Below are 17600 nucleotides of genomic sequence, written 5' to 3' on the forward strand. Positions count from 1 at the left end.
GGCGGGATTGTGTGTTATGTGTGTGGGATCCACCAAATCATGGGAAAAATTTTAGGTAAACACGGTATAGAAATTCTCTTATTTAGTTTTCTTTGCATTTTTTCTTGGACCATGCTAAAATTTCAAATTCTGCAAATGACATTGAGAAATGGAAAGTCATTTGCATTTTTATGTGAACTATTTACTTTTCTCTTGGCTCAATTACTCATATTAATAATATTAATCAATTATTTTAATTAATTTAATATAATTAAACTTTTTATATTTATGAATCTACTATAATTAATAATTATAATAATAAAAAGTTAATACTTAATCATTTTCGATTTTAAATCATTATTAGTTACAACATAATTAATAAATATATTAATTATATAATTAAAATCTTCATTAATTATTAATGACATACTTTGCATCTTTATTTTTTTTGACAGAAACAAACTGAACGACTTTCATTCCTTAAACAAAGATCAATACAAAGAGGTACCATATTAAAGAAACTACGCCTAGACCAAGAATTGGCCACCTTTGCTAAAGTATGGGCGACCGAATTCGCTTGGCGCTTAATGAACTTTACCTCAAAGTTCGGAAAGAGAAGCAACAAATTCTGAATATTCTTAATAATAAGGCTAAACTCAGACTAAAAATCAATCGTATCAATTGTGATAGGCTTGTAGACCAATCCGCATAGGATCTTCACGAGTATCTTGCCATACCACATTATTTCTACTTCTCCAGAGCATCTGAAGGCACACTGCAAATCTACCCGCATCCCTACGGTCCTCACGGCTACAAACATAAAAAATAAGTGACTTAGCGTCGCGGAAGGTATGTAAACGGGATTCTATAATAGATGACAAATATGTTGCCCGCCAACTTTGACTAGTAGAAAAACACCCAAAGAACACATGTCACTCATCTTCATCTTCTAACTCACACCAAGGACATAAGGTCGGACATTGAACATGATGTTGTTGGAGTTTTGAACGGGTCGGGAGGCAATCCCTACCAATTCGCCATAACAAGTGCTTAGCTCTGGGAGGCGCTAGAATACTCCAAAGATTACTCCAATTTCCTTCAGTAGCATAGTGACGAATATTACTTTGCATCCTGCGCCATAGTCTATACCCTGATTTCACACTATAATCACCGTTTTGTTTCTCTTGCCAAATCAACCTATCTTCCACCACATCCTCCAATAAAGGAATTCTAAGAATAGTTTCGGCCTCCTCCCTGCCGAAAGCTCGATTCACCTTAACCACATCCCATTGTTTTACATCGGGTCGCATAAGATCTTTGAAAAAAGATCATAAGCACCTTGCTTTTGAGGACCATTAAGCCACCAACTATTCTTCTCACTGAGCCAAGAATCATGCATAACTTTAATACGACTACCATCTCCAATACTTCACCTACTCCCCAACTTTAACACATCCTTCGCCTTCCACAAACTCCTCCACACAAAGCTTGGATTATTACCATTCTTAGAATCAAGAAAAGAGGAACGAGGAAAGTACCTTGCTCTGAAGATTTTAGCCACAAGAGAATTAGGTTTCGACAAAAAGTTCCACCCTTGCTTTGCAATCATGGCCAAATTAAACGCTTTAAAGTCCCTGAATCCCATACCTCCTTCACTTTTCAAGCTAGTCATCCTCTCCCATGACATCCACCTAATACCTTTGTTGTGATGACCACCTCCCCACCAAAATGAATTCAGCATTTTTTTCAATATCTTTCACCACACCATCCGGGATCAAGTATAGGCCGGGATCGACTACAGTACTGATTTGATCATAACTTCTTTCCCTGTTCTAGATAAGGATCGACCACTCCAGGAGTTGATTCTTTTCCAAATTCTATCTTTAAGAAAAGAAAATATTGCCTTCTTACTTCTACCAATCATAGACGGTAATCCCAAATAGGTTCCTGTGCCCAAGACATGCCTCACCCCCATTACTTTGACTAGATCCTCCTGTGCTGGCCTACTAATATTTCGACTAAAGTAAACTTCTGATTTTGATAGATTGATCTCCTGACCGGTTGCGTCTGCATAAATTCTAAGGATCTCCATAAGATTAGTCACCTCCACAAGGTTAGCCCTGCAAAATAAAAAACAGTCGTCAGCAAAAAGCAAGTGGGACACACTAGGCACCCCCTGCAGATATGTGCCCCATGAATACACAATTTTCACAAGACCATTTTGATACTGATCGTACCAGATCAGACGGATCGTCAAGGCCTGCACGGAACTGGATCTTTGAGAAGTGGAGGGGGTGTACCTGCAAGGTACTCCGATGCTAAAGTAAGAAAATGAGCAATCAGAGTGCAAGTAGGAGGTAAAGGTTATAAGAGAATGAATATCTGACCCTCTAGTGAAAGAGGGTATTTATAGCCCCCAGCGCTGGGCCATAATCTCGCTATTGGGCTGGATTCCCAGGCCCAATTAGGAGACTGCCAGGTTTCCTAGGCGGAAATATCGGAGATGCGCGAGTGCCCTCTGTCCTGGTCAACCACTCCGAAGTTCAAGGGAGACGCGATCTTTTAGGGACCACGTGGACTCCGTATTATTCGGTGGGTTAGATGTGAAGGAACCCTACGAGGAGAAGGGTCCTCGGCAGAGCAGGTGCTTGTGGGGAGCATGCTTTACATACTTGGGTCTAGGTGAGGAGGTAAGTCCTCGTCAAGTGGGGTGCTCGCGGGGAGCACTCATGCCGGGCACCAAATAGCTTGCTCCAGTGTCGTCGGGTCGTCGAGGAGACAAGCACTGTCTTCCCTTTATGGGTTCATGGATGCTTTGGACCTCTAAGGTTAAGTGGGCCAAAAGTAGATTGGGCCGAATCTTGGTCCAGTCTAGAACAAGAGCCCCCCAAGTTGGAGTTTCCGAGCAGGAAGCTTCGACTTCGCTAGTGCTCGGCCTATGTTCAGTTGGTCCCCGTCTGTAGGTTGTGCCCGGATGGAGCCGTTCTTGGGGGAAGATGAGGAGTCGCGCGTGTTCAACACTTGCTGACGTGGCAGATAACCAACGGAGTAATGATTGCCTAGGGGTAGATGGAGGCGCCTAAGGAGGACGCATCAGCCGACGTGACGTTTCGTATTCCGAGCGTTTCCCTATAAAAAGGCTTAAACCCTCTCATTTAGGGTTTTTCGCTCTCCGTTTTCGTGCTCGGCCTCAGATTGATACTTTCCAGAATTTCAAGGTTGCATCAACATCCAGTTAGGAATCACGCTCCAGCCACTTGAATCATGTCGACAACAGGTACGATTAAGACCCTATCTTGCGACTTCAAATGCTTTTTGTTGATTTTAGGGGGTTTGCAGAATGCGTCTCCGCTGCCTTTATCATCTACGTCGGCGGTTTCTCTTAGTGAGATTCAAAGACATCATCATCTCCCCGGTTCACATGAAAGTTGCTTAAAAAAAAGAGTGAAGGTCCATTTTAGTCCCTCACAAAAACTATAGAGGTCAGATTAGTCCCTGAGAAAAAAAAGTCCCTATTAAATCCCTTATAAAATTTAACCGAGTCATACTAGTCCGTCTACTAATATTTTTTTCAAACCGTTTTTTTTACTTTTGAATCGTGATTGGACTACGTGTGAAGACCCATTTTAGTCTTTCACAAAAAAGGAGAGTCCAAATTAGTCTTTGAGAAAAAAAAGTCTATATTTAATTCCTTACAAAATTTAACTGAGTCATGTTAGTCTCTCTTTTAATATTTTTTTTCAAACAATTTTTTCCTATTTTTAAACCGTGAATGGACTAAAATAGATCTTGACTCAAAAAAAATTTAAATGTTGGTATATATATTATGTTATAGTTTGTTCCTATTTAAGACAAAAAAAAATTAAAAAAGTAAAATAAAACCATTTAGTTAGAACAAATAAGTAATTGTAGTTTGACCAATTAAAAATAATTAAATTAATTAATATAAAACTAAATTTATTAAAAGTAAACTAAATAAAATAAAACTAAGTTTAATTAAATTTAAACTAAACTGAATTAATTTAAATTAAACTAAATAAATTAAAACTAGCTTAATTAAATTGAATTAAAAAACACATTTCAACGTTAAATTTATAAAACTAACTTAATTAACATATTTTAACGTTAAAAAACTAAACAAAATTAAATAAACTAAATTAATATTGTTATATTAATTATTTTAATGTTAAAAAATTAAACTAAATTAAATAAACTAAATTAAAAAACTAAATTAAAACTAACTAAATAAAACTAACTTAATTAAATAATTTAAATTAATTAATTTAGTTTAATTTATAAATTTATTTAATTTTAATTTAGTTTTAATTTAATTAATTTCAGTTTAGTATATTTAAGTTTAGTTTAATGTATTTCAGTTTAGTTTAATTTATATATTTTAATTCAGTTTTAATTTATATTAATTTCAGTTTAATATATTTAATTTATATTAATTTCAATTTATTTTAATTTAGTTTATATTATTTTCAGTTTAATATATTAATTTATTTTAAAATTGACGTTAGTATATATACTAAATTAAATTCTGTAATAAAAATTAAACTTTAGAAATGTTTAAACTAAATCAAATGTTAATTAAAAATTTATATTAATTTCAGTTTAATAAATATTTTAAAAGTTTAATATATTTCAGTAAATGTTGTAATATATATGTTAAAAGTAAATAATTGACAACATAAACAAAGTATACATTAGTTTTAATTAAATTAATTTAGTTTTAATTAACTTAATTTTATTTAATTAGTCTTAGTTAGTTCGGTTTTAAAAAACGTTAGCATGCTATAAAAGTAACCAACTGCATTGATATTGTTAGCGCCACAATCAGGGGAGGGTCGAGCGAGGAGCATTGTTAATTTTCGGGACATTCCGCTTGAGCAACACACTTTTGTGAGAGACACACCACTTCTCCACCTAAAACCTTAAGGTAATAGGTGAGTGGGTTGTCCCACTTATATATGCTTAATTCACCACATGCATATCCTATTGGGACTATTGTCCACACTCACACTTGTATTTATTCTCAACACTCTCTGTCAAGTGTGAGTCCACAATGCCCCCCTCAAGTGGAAACTCCTCTTCCACTTACACTTGTATCGCCGTTGAACACACGAGACACTCAACTCACATGCGGAACACATACCAACGACCGTGTGAAGATACTTTCGATACAAGTAAGCCGACCCTTTTCTCTAACCAGGCTCTGATACCATTTGTTAGCGCAACAATCGGGGGAGAGTCGAGCGAGGAGCATTGTTAATTTTCGGGACATTCCGCTTGAGCAACACACCTTTGTGGGAGACACACCACTTCTCCACCTAAAACCTTAAGGTAATAGGTGAGTGGGTTCTCCCACTTATATATGCTCAAGCCACCACATGCATATCCAATGTGAGACTATTATCTACACTCACACTTATATTTATTCTCAACAGATATTACAACAAGAGGCATGTCGCCTAGTGGATATGTAATTGGAGTTGTAATGTGAAGGTGGTGGGTTCAACTAGGGTTCAAATCCCACCATACTCAATTTTTTAGTATTTTATCATGTCAGCAAAAAAAACCTGTCATGTCACATATTTTTATTGACCAAATTTGCTGAAGGGCTAAAATGAAATAATCTTCAAATAACAAGGATGAATTTTTACCGCTTATTTTTTAGATTCGTCCTAAATGATAGGGACAAAAATGGTATTTCACCTATAAAAAATTGCAACATCACCATATATATTTAAAAAAGAAAGTTCTTGCTAATCGCCTCAAGAAGATCTTAGGTCAATGCATCTCAGATAATCAGTTAGCTTTTTTTACCCGAAAGATCTATTCTGGATAATGTTATGGCTGCTATTGAAGTGATTCATCATATGAAGACCAAAACTAGAGGCAAAGTTGGAGAGATAGCTCTTAAGCTTGATATTAGTAAAGCCTACGATAGAATCGATTGGGATTACTTGAAGGACATCCTTATCACTATGGATTTTTGTCAAAAATGGGTTGGGTGGATCATGCTTTGTGTTAGAACAGTGGAGTATTCAGTGAGTATGAATGGCAATATGATCGGGCCGATAGTCCCCGGGCGTGGGTTGAGGCAGGGAGATCCTTTATCTCCATATTTATTCATTCTTTGTGCGAAAGGTCTTACTGCTCTTATCAGGAAAGCAGAAAATAGAGGTGATATCCATGGTGTTAAAATTTGCAGAAATGCCCCTATTATTTCTCATCTTCTGTTCGCCGATGATTGTTTCCTCTTCTTCAGAGCTAATATTGCAGAAACTAATGTCATGAAGGATATTCTTGCTACTTATGAGGAAGCATCAGGTCAAGCTATTAACTTCCAAAAATCTGAATTTTACTGTAGTAGGAATGTAAACTCTGATACTCGTTTAGAGTTGGCTACATGTTTAGGGGTTCAACAGGTTCTGGGTACCGGCAGGGCCGGTCCCGACTTTTTAGAGGCCCAGGACAAATAAAAAAATGGACCCCTAACAAAATTATAAAGTTTTAATCGCCTCCAAAATGAAGAAGAATCTCGGAGACAATATCAAAAATATGAAGTCTTGGTTGTTTTTAACAATAATAGAATTTCAATGCAGATAAGAAGTCATATGCAAACCTTTAAAGAAATCAAAATCAAAATATGATTAATTGAATTAAGAATGAGAATCTTTTAAGTGTGTTAGTTGCTTTAATTTCTAAGCCTAATCGATAAAAAAGTTTATTTCTATGATCAGATAAATAATAAATCAAAGCACAACTGATAATAAATTTGATTTCATCATAAAAATTTAATAATAAATGAGCTAATTGTATAACAAACTTTTAAATATTTAATTATAATATATAAATAGTCTCTAAAATTTATACTAAAATAAATGAATAGAATTGGAATACATTGACAGAAAATAAATTTTACACCGTCAATTAATCACAAACGTTAATTTATTGGAAATATTTGACTTTTATTTTAATAAATAATATAATTGAGTGATTGTGATGCATTGATAGTGTAAAAAAATTTACACGACAAAGTATAACAATTAAATTCAAAATAAATTAAAATAAAATTACAAAGGTGTCAATAAATAACTATCAAAAATAAAATTTAATTTCAAATCTCATTATAAATTTTAGTTGATTATATAAAAAATTATTTTACAATTAAAATTTAATAAATACTCCTACTAGTTATCACAAAAATTAAAATTATATCAGGAACCTAGTGAAATTTATGGAAATTCAATTACTAAGTATAAATAAGAAAGTTTATCTTTTTAAGAAAGATTGAAGTATAAATATTCTTCTAAAAAAATACTATTTAAATTTGTGAGGTCTTTTTAAGAAAGATTGAAGTACTCTCTAAAAAATTCATGTGGCCACTTAGTATCGAACCAGCAACATGGAATTCCAATAAAAATGGCTTAACCGCTGGGCTAGAAGTAATCAATTGTATGTAGGTTTCGCTAATAGCATTATATTTATTATTTCAGTAATATAAATTCTTAACCACACCTCCCAAAATTGAGGCCCTCATTTTTCTGAGGCCCTGGGTTGTGGGCCTGCTTGCCCGGGCCCAGGGCCGGCCCTGGGTACCGGTAACTATCTTGGAATTCCTTCCATGATTGGTAGAAGCAGGAAATCAGCGCTTAGCTTCATCAAAAACAGAATTTGGAGGAAAATTAATTCTTGGAGTAGTAGAAGTTTGTCACAAGCTGGGAGAGAAACCATGCTCAAATTTGTTCTACAATCTATTCCGACTTATATTATGAGTCTTTTCCTTCTTCCCTCCTCCTTAATTGATGAGATCGAGAAGATGATGAACTCCTTCTGGTGGGGTCATAAAAGAGATAGAGCCAAAGAAATTCATTGGCTCTCCTGGGATCGCTTATCTATGCCAAAAGTTGATGGGGGTATGGGTTTCAAGAATTTGAATGCTTTCAATCTCGCTATGTTAAGTAAGCAAGCTTGGAGACTTACGACCAAGACTGATTCTTTGGTTTCCCGCCTTTACAAAGCCAGGTATTTTCCGAATAGCGATTTTCTACGTTCTAATATTGGTCATAATCCAAGCTATATGTGGCGTAGCATCTGGAGTTCTAAGTTTGTGATTAAGGGAGGATTAAAATGGAGTATAGGGTCAGGAGAGAATATTTCGGTTTGGGATCATTATTGGTTGGCTGATGGTTCTTCTTTAAGTAATCCTTGGCCGAATAACTTGGTGGTGGATAATCTTAAAGTCTCGGACTTGATGACTCATAATGATAAAGGTTGGAACCAAAGTTTGATTTATGCGCTTGTTGGAGAAGAGCCAACTCAAAAGATACAGAACACTCCTCTCTTTACTGCGGTTCATAATGATAAATTGTTTTGGATACATGAGTCCAATGGTAAGTTCTCGGTTCGAAGTGCTTATAGGTATTGTATTAATGATGCTATTGACACCTCTCACCTTAGAATTAAGGAAAGTTGGAATTTGTTATGGAACATCAAGGCCCCACCCAGAGTTAAGAATTTTCTGTGGCGTTTGTGTAGAGACTGTGTGCCTACTAGAAGGAGATTGTTGGATAAAGGAGTTAACTGACCCTCTAATTGTGTCGCGTGTAGGGTTGGCGAATAAAAAAGTTATCACCTTTTTATCCAGTGTCCTAAAAGCATAGAGTGTTGGAAAAGAGTGGGTCTGTGGCCTTTGTTGCAGCAGATTAGTAGCAATGGAGAGTTATTTGCGTCTGTGATTTTCTCCTTTTTGCAGGTTTCCAATCAAGACCAAAAAGCGATTCTCTCAGTTACCTTATGGAGTATCTGAAAAGGGAGAAATAATCAGGTTTGGAATCAGGTGGAAGACTCTCTGATGCTTATATGTCAGCGGGCAAATTAGTTGTTGACAGATTGGAAAGAGGCCCAACAGTATTGTCCCAGCAATGGGATTATTAATTCCCCACCAGCTATTATCAGATGGGAAAAACCGCAGAGGGGCAGATTTAAGTGCAATATTGATGCTGCTTTTTCTCATAATAAGGTTGGTTTTTGTGCTTGCATAAGAGATAAAATGGGTAATTTCATTGTAGCCCGGACAGAATGGTTTTCACCTTGCACCGATGTTGTTATTGGAGAGGCTCTTGGCATTCTAAAAGCTTTAAACTGTGTCCATGATATGGGGTACGACAATATGGATTTTGAATTAGATGCTAAGCGAGTTATGGATATTGTGACCATTCCGAGACCTAATGACTCGGATCTTGGAGCTATTACGGGAGAATGTAACCGGTTGATGGCTCTTTTCTTTAGGAACTCTCATGTTAAGTTCGTTAGAAGACAAGCTAATGAGGTTGCTCACGCTCTTGCACGGGTGGCTCCATTAATGGCTAGTTTTCATAATTTCTATGATATTCCAACATGTATTCAGAATATTATTATTAATGAAATGAGTTAATCTTTTTCCGTCAAAAAAATTATCATGAGTTTTTTTTTTATTTAAAAAAAACCTTATTGCATTTGCAACGAATATAATTTAGATTTGGATAAGCCCTAATTCCTTTGAATACATAATCAGATTTAAAATTTAAAAAACTTAATACCCTTGAATCCATTATAACATTATCATCAAATTTAAAATAATTATAATTCGAATTTGAACAAAACCTTATTTTTATGAAAACCTTATATCATACTTGGAGAAAACGTGATATGAAATTTTGAAAATTTAAAATTACAGCATAGTTTTATAAATGAAGACTAACCTTTTTGAGTCGTAAATCGAAAACTGTAGGGAATTTCTGTTTTTTTTTATCAGCACAGGTTTAGTTCGGTTAAAGAGTCAGTTCTGACATCAAGTGGTTCCAGCCGAATTTCTGTTTTGCAAACGCAAAAAATGGATGATGAATTAAGCTGTTATCAAATTAAGGAAGGAGAGAATTCATATATATTTAAGAAGTTACTCATGATAAAACAGATATAAATTGTGAACAATATAATTTCGAATTCCTAAATTAAGGTTGGTGTATCCTGGTGTATCATTGTTATAAATAAAAAGAATTAAAAATACTTAATGATGACCAAACAGCTGACTGAAATAATTAGCAATTAAAAAAAATAATAAAGGACATGAAAAATAATGCATACTGTAATTAGTTTTAAATAGGATTAAAATATAATAACTTTCATAGTAGAATATTAAGTGAAAAAAGAAAAACAAATAGTAATAATGTTTAATGATTATAGATTTAATACAATGAAAATGACATTAAATACATGAAAATATAGTTGTTTAATCACTTTAAATAAAAATTAAAATGTAAGATTAGTGGTAATTAATTTTTTTATAGTCATAGTAGATAGAACCTAAGTAAAAACAATTACCAATATTATTTTTAAATAGAGATTTCAATTTGCATTTGTTAATGGAGATTCTGTTGAGATTATATGTTCGGAGTATTGAAATTAGAAAAAAAAATTCCTCTTGCAGATGAGGATGGAGGAAAAAGTTCCTCTGAGGCACGGATTGCGAAAGTAACATCCGTTCCGTGGATTTTCAGACTTCGACTATATTATTTAACTTTTATATTTTATATATTATATAATATATAATTATATAATTTTACACAAAAAATTAATGTATTAGAAATAAAGAATCATTAGTGAATCATTTTATTTTTATATTTTATTGTATAATATATTATTTTACTACCCATACTCAATCCTAGAAAAATACATTCAATATATAATACATAAAATGGGATTTTTGACCAATATGTCACCCCATGAAAATTAAATTCTTAAATGCCATCCTCTTAAATTTTTTTCCCAAAATGTCACATTGTTTTTTTTTTTACTTTTTGTCCTTGACCGTCGTTCCAAATGGCGGACATGTCAGCAGACCTTCATGTGGCCGCCATTTTAAATGGAGGCTATGTTTTTTTTCTTTTCGTTTTCAATATTTAAAATAGTTTTTAATGATTTTAAACTATTTTTATTTTATATAATTAGTTAATAATTATAATTTAATTATTTTAATGTTTAAAAAATTATAAAAAAATATTTTAATAAATTAAATTTAAAATTTAACAATAAATAAATTTATTAATAAATTAAATTTAACAATAAATTAATTTATTAATTTTTTTTGAATAACATAAAATATGTGTGTTTTTTTTAAATAACAAAATGTTAGTGTACTAATTTTAATTGAAAACATAAAAATAATTTTAAAATTCGATCTCCGTAAAAAAATTAAAAAAGTGAATAGTAAAAAAAGAATTTTTAAAATCTTAATCAAAAAACTATGTAATATAAGAGCAAAGTGAATCGTAAAAATTTTAAATTTTTAAAGCTTTAAAATTACATAAATGTAGAGCTAGAATTTGGATTGATTGATATACTAGAGTTAAAATTTGGATCGAACTTAACAGTAAATAATGATAAGTTGATTTTTATTTTAATATATAACATTAACTGTAGAGTTAAAATCCCGATTGATAGATAGTTAATGCAATTAAGGGTCATAAGTGTTGATGTGACAATCATGGGTAGAGGAAGATAAGGATCAATAAATAAGTATTGATCACAAATAGTGAAAAATGAAATTTCAAAATTTTTAATATCATATTAATTTTTTTTAAAAGTCAATTATTGCATGTAGATTAAGGAATAACAATCAACTATTGTATAGAGAAGAATAATTGAAACACCTTGAAGAAAACAACATTTAGAAATTGAGATGAATAAAATTAAAACAAAAAATTAAAAAAAAACTAAAATTTCAAAATAAATTAATAAAAAATATAAGACAACTAGTTGATCAATTGATTTATAATTTAATATTAAACATTTTTTATTTAAAATAATAATTTTTTGACACTAAAACGTTACATATTAGAAATTCAATTCAAATTATTTTCTTTTATAACAAAACTAGTTGATTCTTGTAAGCCAAGTAACAAGCACAGCAGAATCAAATTGCTTCCTCCTGATAATGTTTTCTCAGCAAAATCGACAATTTGCAACAAAATTTCACTTCATCACAACTTATCTCAACAGACATTAAATAAGTTCAAATAGGATCAGACACCAAATTTTGAAACATGGTTCTAAGATTCAGCATTCTCAAACTAGGATATAAAACTAAAACGTCAGTTTAACGGGATCCGATGATTCAGCATTTTCAAATTGCTTCTCTTTTGAATTGAGCTCCTGATAACAAAGGAAAAATTGTATTGCAACTTCTTCACAAAATTCATCATGTCAGCTTTTGCATTTGAGTAATTATTTCTCAATATGGTTTCTTGAGCTTCATGAGAGCTGCAATGTTTATAACTACATGGACACAATAATGCAACAAGTACACGCGCAACTTCAATTTTCAATACTAACATGAATGGTTTCCTTTGAAACAAAATGAACCATATATTATGTAACTCTAGCAATCGTTCAAGAGTTTCTAAAGACCATGTTTCCTCATTCTTGGCATAGACCTTTTGATTTAGAGAGTCGATTACTATGCTGAGTGCTGACATTGCGAAAACCATATATTTGATGACCGTTGTGCATTCTACCAGGTTTAAGTTTGAACAATAAACCGTTATCCCGAGCATAGGCCTCAATGAGTTCCTTCGCACTCATTTCATTCACACCATCTGAGTTGACAGCAGAGCCCAAGCTTGCAGCAGCCTGTTATCGAGCAGAGGCTGCTGCTTTCTGCTGAGTCTCAAATTTCCTCAGCTCACTTAACCTGATATAGCTTATCTTCTCCTTCAAACCAGGTTGCACCACTTCCATACCTTCAGCAGAATGATTCATCATATCAAGACCGCAATTGAGGTTATATTTGAATACTTTCATTAGCCAAGAGTTCTTTTGGAATAAGTTCTTTCCAGCCCAAATACCATTTTGTAACTTCATCAAAATTTGGATTTAAGCACAATCAATGATACAAAACTGTAAGCCACTTGTCAAAGAAGATCTCCATCGTGTCAACCATCATATGAATTAGAATGGCTGGAGCCCAACTCATAACCAGTTTAGTGAGGTCATGTTTCCTTCGCTTTCTACTAGAATAGTTACCATGATCGTCGTCCTCGGAATCAGCAAAAACTCCATAGAGAACATCGTCTTTGGTTTGAGATTGTTTCTCTTTACGCTTTCGATAGTAGAACTCACCACCTTCCCATCTAACACCTACAAAATCAATCTCCTTCCCGAATTCCATCTCTTCATCTTCATCCATCTTTGGATTGTGCATTCATTAGATTGGGATGTGAAAACAGGTTCCCAACTCATTACCAATCATATACTTAATATATCTTAATACAATCAAAACTTTAGTAATATAGAATACATCATTTCTTAGAAAAATAAAAAATCAACACTCAAGTTTTACTTGAATACAAAAATATTTAAGCCTTTAAAAAATTAAAATAGAAGATAAAGAGTCTAAGAAATAGAGATAATTCTATTAAATTTATCATGGTTTTTCATTCTTTACATTTAGATATTTGAAAGAGCTGGAAACATAGTCCTGTCAAAATATGTACCCAACAAAAGTACTGTTTATGTTAGCATGTTTTCATTACCACATTTCCTTACATTAAGTTTTTTAGCACAATACTAGTTGATTCTTCTAAGTCAAGTAACATGCACACCTGAGACCAGAATTAAATTGCTTCCTCCTGTTAAGTCTCTCAGCAAAATCTGCAATTTGCAAGAAAATTTCACTTCATCAAAATTTATCAAAACAGACATCAAATAAATTATGGTTAACAAAAAATCCTATGCAGATTGGACTAAATAATTCAAAATAGGATTAGAGACCAAATTTCGAAAACAGGTGTGAAATACTTGCAAACCATATTAGGAACATGGTTCTAAGATTCAACATTCTCCAATTAGGATATAAAATTAACATACCAGAAGCTTAATTTGCAAAACTCAGGGTTCTAAACAGCTTCCAAGCTATCTTGTGCTGAGCAACAGATGCAAAAAGCTCCAAAACTTCGTCTTCGTTGAAAGAAGTCACCAATCCATAAATTGACAAAATCAGTAGAAAACCGAGAACCACCAAAGAATTCTCAACATTTTCTTTCATGTTTGCTTTCAAATCAAGTGCTAGCTTCAATGCTTCTTCTCTTACACGAGGTTTAATATCTGGTGAGATTTTCATCAGTTGTTCTAGCAGATAGATACATCTGTCATCAATAATCACATCATTGTCTCCTTTCTCATCACAAAGTGGAAGAATGGGGTTCCGTATTGTATCCAAAATCCATTTTGCTGGATCCGATAATTCTCTCAGAATAGCTAGAGTGTCAGATTGCTCACAGGAGACCAACTGCAAACTTGTTTCATCAATGGGAGGACTTGATTCATCATCCATGTAAGATGTAGCTGCATATTTAGATAGCATATATGTAGATCAGGTTATTGAAACTATCAACATTATTAAATGAAACAGTTGAAATGAAATTATCTCAATAAAGTAGATGAATAAGAATATTTACCTGATTCTTTTTCCCCATATTTATTCAGCTTTGATTCATGATTTTTTACTAGTCCTTCAAATTGCTTCTCTTTTGACTCCAGTGCTATCCATCGATCCTCAAATAGCTTCTCTTTTGATTTGAAGTCCTCAATTTTCCTTTCAAATTGCTTCTCTTTTGATTTGAAGTCCTCGATTTTGCTTTCAAACTGCTTCTCTTCTGAATTGAGCTCCTTAACTTGAATTTTGAACTCCTCTTCTTTTGACTCGAACTCTTTTATCTGTTCTTTGAATTGCTTTTCTTTTAACTCAAGCTCCTTCAGTCGGCTTTCGAAATGCTTCTTTTCTAATTCCAGCTCCTTCACACGGCCTTCAAATTCATCCTCTTTTAAATCAAACTCCGCCACTCGGCCATTAAGTTGCTTCTTCTCTGAATCCATCTCCTTAACCCGGCATTCGAGTTCAGCCTCTTTTAAATCAAATTCCTTCACCCGGCCATCAAATTGCTTCTTCTTAAGATCCAGCTCCTTCACCCGGTCATCGAATTCAGCCTCTTTTGAATCAAATTCCTTCACTCGGCCCTCAAATTGCTTCTTCTCTAATTCTAGCTCCTTCACCCGGCCTTCGAGTTCAGCCTCTTTTGAATCAAACTCCTTCACTCGGCCATCAAGTTGCTTCTTCTCTAATTCCAGCGCCTTCACTCTGCGTTCGAATTCATCCTCTTTTGAATCAAACTCCTTCCCTCGACCATCAAGTAGTTTCTCTCTAAAATCAACTTCCTTAACTTTTCCTTCCAATTGTCTCTCTTTCGATTGGAACTCTTCCACTTGGCTTTCAAAATGCTTCTTTTTAGATTCCAGCTCCTTCACTTCGCCATCAAATTCTCTCTCTTTTAATTCCCATTTCATCACTATGCCTTCAAGTTGCTTCTCTTTTGACTCAAGCTCCTTGGTTCGGCTTTCGAGATGGTTCTGTTTTAATACCAAATCATCCAACAGCTCCTTCACTAGGCATTCATATTCTCTTGCTCTTGATTCATGCTCTTTCACCCAACTTTCATTTTCCTTCTCTTTGGACTGAAGCTCCCTCAACAGGCTTTCAAAATGCTTCTTTTTAGTTTCCAACTCCTTCACCTGGTCTTCAAACTCTCTCTCTTTTAATTGCCATTTCATCACTAGCCCTTCATGTTTCTTCTCTTTTAACTCAAGCTCCATGGTTCGCCTTTCGAAATGCTTCTGTTTTAACAACAAATCATCCAACAGCCCCTTCATTTGGCTTTCCAGTCGTCTATCAAATTCCCTCTCTTTTGAAATGTTATTCACGACTTGACCAAGTTCTATCTCTTTTACCCTAAGCTCTTGCTTGCGCTCTCCAATCAAGTCCTCTATCAAACATAGTTGTGATTCCTTCCCTAAAAAATCCGTAACACATCCTTCAATTTTCCGCTGCAGTTTGCTGTGAACTTCGTTAATTCTTCTAACACAACTAAATTGCGTCTTCTTATTTACAAGCTCTCTGCTACACTCCTCAATCTCTCTCTTTACAAACTCCAATCTCTTCTCTTCTTCTCTCCTCTTCCTTTTACATTCCTCATATGATTTTTCAACAAACTCAATTTCGTTCTTCAACGAGGAAAATGACTTATCAACTGATTTTCCCGGCCTTTTAGCTCTATCCGACGACAGATCACCATCTTCATCTCCGTATTCATCGCGATCATCACACAATGACACCTTTGATTTCTTAACAGAAATATGCAAGGAATCACTGTTATCAAACAGCCTCTTCTTAACATATAAGTTGCCATTATCACCATCATCACAAATTTTGAGCTTATCAGAAACCTCAGAGTTCATCATATTCAACTATAGAAACTGGAAGAAAAATTCCTGAAAACAAAGAATGAACAACAAGGCAACAAACCTCCTTAGAAATACTTCTATCTAGGTCAAACTCAATCAACAAGTAATACATAGAAACAAGGTTTTAAAAAACGGGCCGCCGACGCGAATACGGCCGCTACAAAACGTATTCCCTAATAGTTCCTTTACGCGACCGGTTTTTAAAACTTTGCATAGAAATACATAGAAATCATAATTAATTTGAGTGATGAAGATACTTACAAGTTTGATGATATTTTGTTACAGTATAGTGTAAAGATGGAAATGGAAGATGAAGGTGAAGAGAGAAGAAGAAGTTTCTAGAATTTGATTGGCATTGGGAGAGTAATGAGAGAATAAAATTGAAGAAATGAAAAGAGAAGGAGGAACGTTGCAATACAGCAGTATTGTGAGTGGGCGGGATTGTGTATTGTGTGTGTGGGGTCCACCAGAAATAACGTACTCACATGATAAAAGAATGTTTGGAAAAATTGAAATGCTATTTTTTTTTTTGTGAATTCTTATTTATCAAACTGTATGTAATTAGTTTCATATAACGTGGAAGTTTTAATTTTGTTGCTATTTTTTTATTTTTTAATTAAAATGAAGGTTATAATTAATGAATAATTGAGAGAATAATAAATAGAGTTAGTGGGATGATTTGTAGTAGTTTATTATCAATTAATAATAAATCAAATACTACAATTTAGAGAGAGGGGAATTTATTAATCATAAATCAAATAATTGATGGATAATAAATGGAGTTAATGGGTTGATTAATTATTTTTAATTTTTTAATTTTATTTTACTACTTTGGAATGTGGCAAATAATAAGAAATAAATATTAACAAAGAGGAAGATCAAATTACACCAAGTATTACACTCATTTACAATGTTTGATTTATTTAAAATCTAATAGATATTAAAAAAACAAGCTTAGAAAAATATTTCCTTTTTTCTCGCATGACCATTCATTCCATATATATATATATATATATATATATATATATATATATATATATATATATATATATATATATATATATATATATATATATATATATATATATATATATATATATCAAATAAATGTCATATATTTTAACACAATATTATTTTTCTTTGACATGAATAACCAAGTTCTATATAAATAAAAAAATAAATACCACATGATTCTATTGTTAAAAAAATAAATACCAAAAATATTATTATTTTTAATTAGCTTAAGTAACACTACTACTAAGAAATTAATCAATGGA

The 17600-nt window shown here is 33.1% G+C and overlaps 1 protein-coding gene across 1 annotated transcript; it reads right to left on the reverse strand.

Annotated features, from left to right (window-relative positions):
* Nucleotides 1-13460: 13460 nt before the first annotated feature.
* LOC131648179 (nuclear matrix constituent protein 1-like) lies at nucleotides 13461-16724 on the reverse strand. The gene is made up of 4 exons (XM_058917964.1): nucleotides 16585-16724; nucleotides 14484-16350; nucleotides 13894-14370; nucleotides 13461-13677 (listed from the first exon to the last, which is right to left on the reverse strand). Exons 2-3 carry the CDS (start codon nucleotides 16318-16320, stop codon nucleotides 13901-13903), a joined length of 2307 nt encoding a protein of 768 aa, XP_058773947.1. The 5' UTR covers nucleotides 16321-16350; nucleotides 16585-16724; the 3' UTR covers nucleotides 13461-13677; nucleotides 13894-13900.
* Between the last annotated feature and the right edge of the window lie 876 nt (nucleotides 16725-17600).

The sequence above is a fragment of the Vicia villosa genome, linkage group LG2 (assembly GCF_029867415.1).
Source record: "Vicia villosa cultivar HV-30 ecotype Madison, WI linkage group LG2, Vvil1.0, whole genome shotgun sequence".
Lineage (NCBI taxonomy): Eukaryota > Viridiplantae > Streptophyta > Magnoliopsida > Fabales > Fabaceae > Vicia > Vicia villosa.

Bases quoted from the DNA above. Each gene is read 5' to 3' on its own strand.
- LOC131648179 (XM_058917964.1), bottom strand. From the start codon at position 16,320: ATGATGAACTCTGAGGTTTCTGATAAGCTCAAAATTTGTGATGATGGT. The intron at 14,371-14,483 runs GTAAATATTCTT...CTAAATATGCAG, and splicing joins ATATGGGGAAAAAGAATCAG to CTACATCTTACATGGATGAT.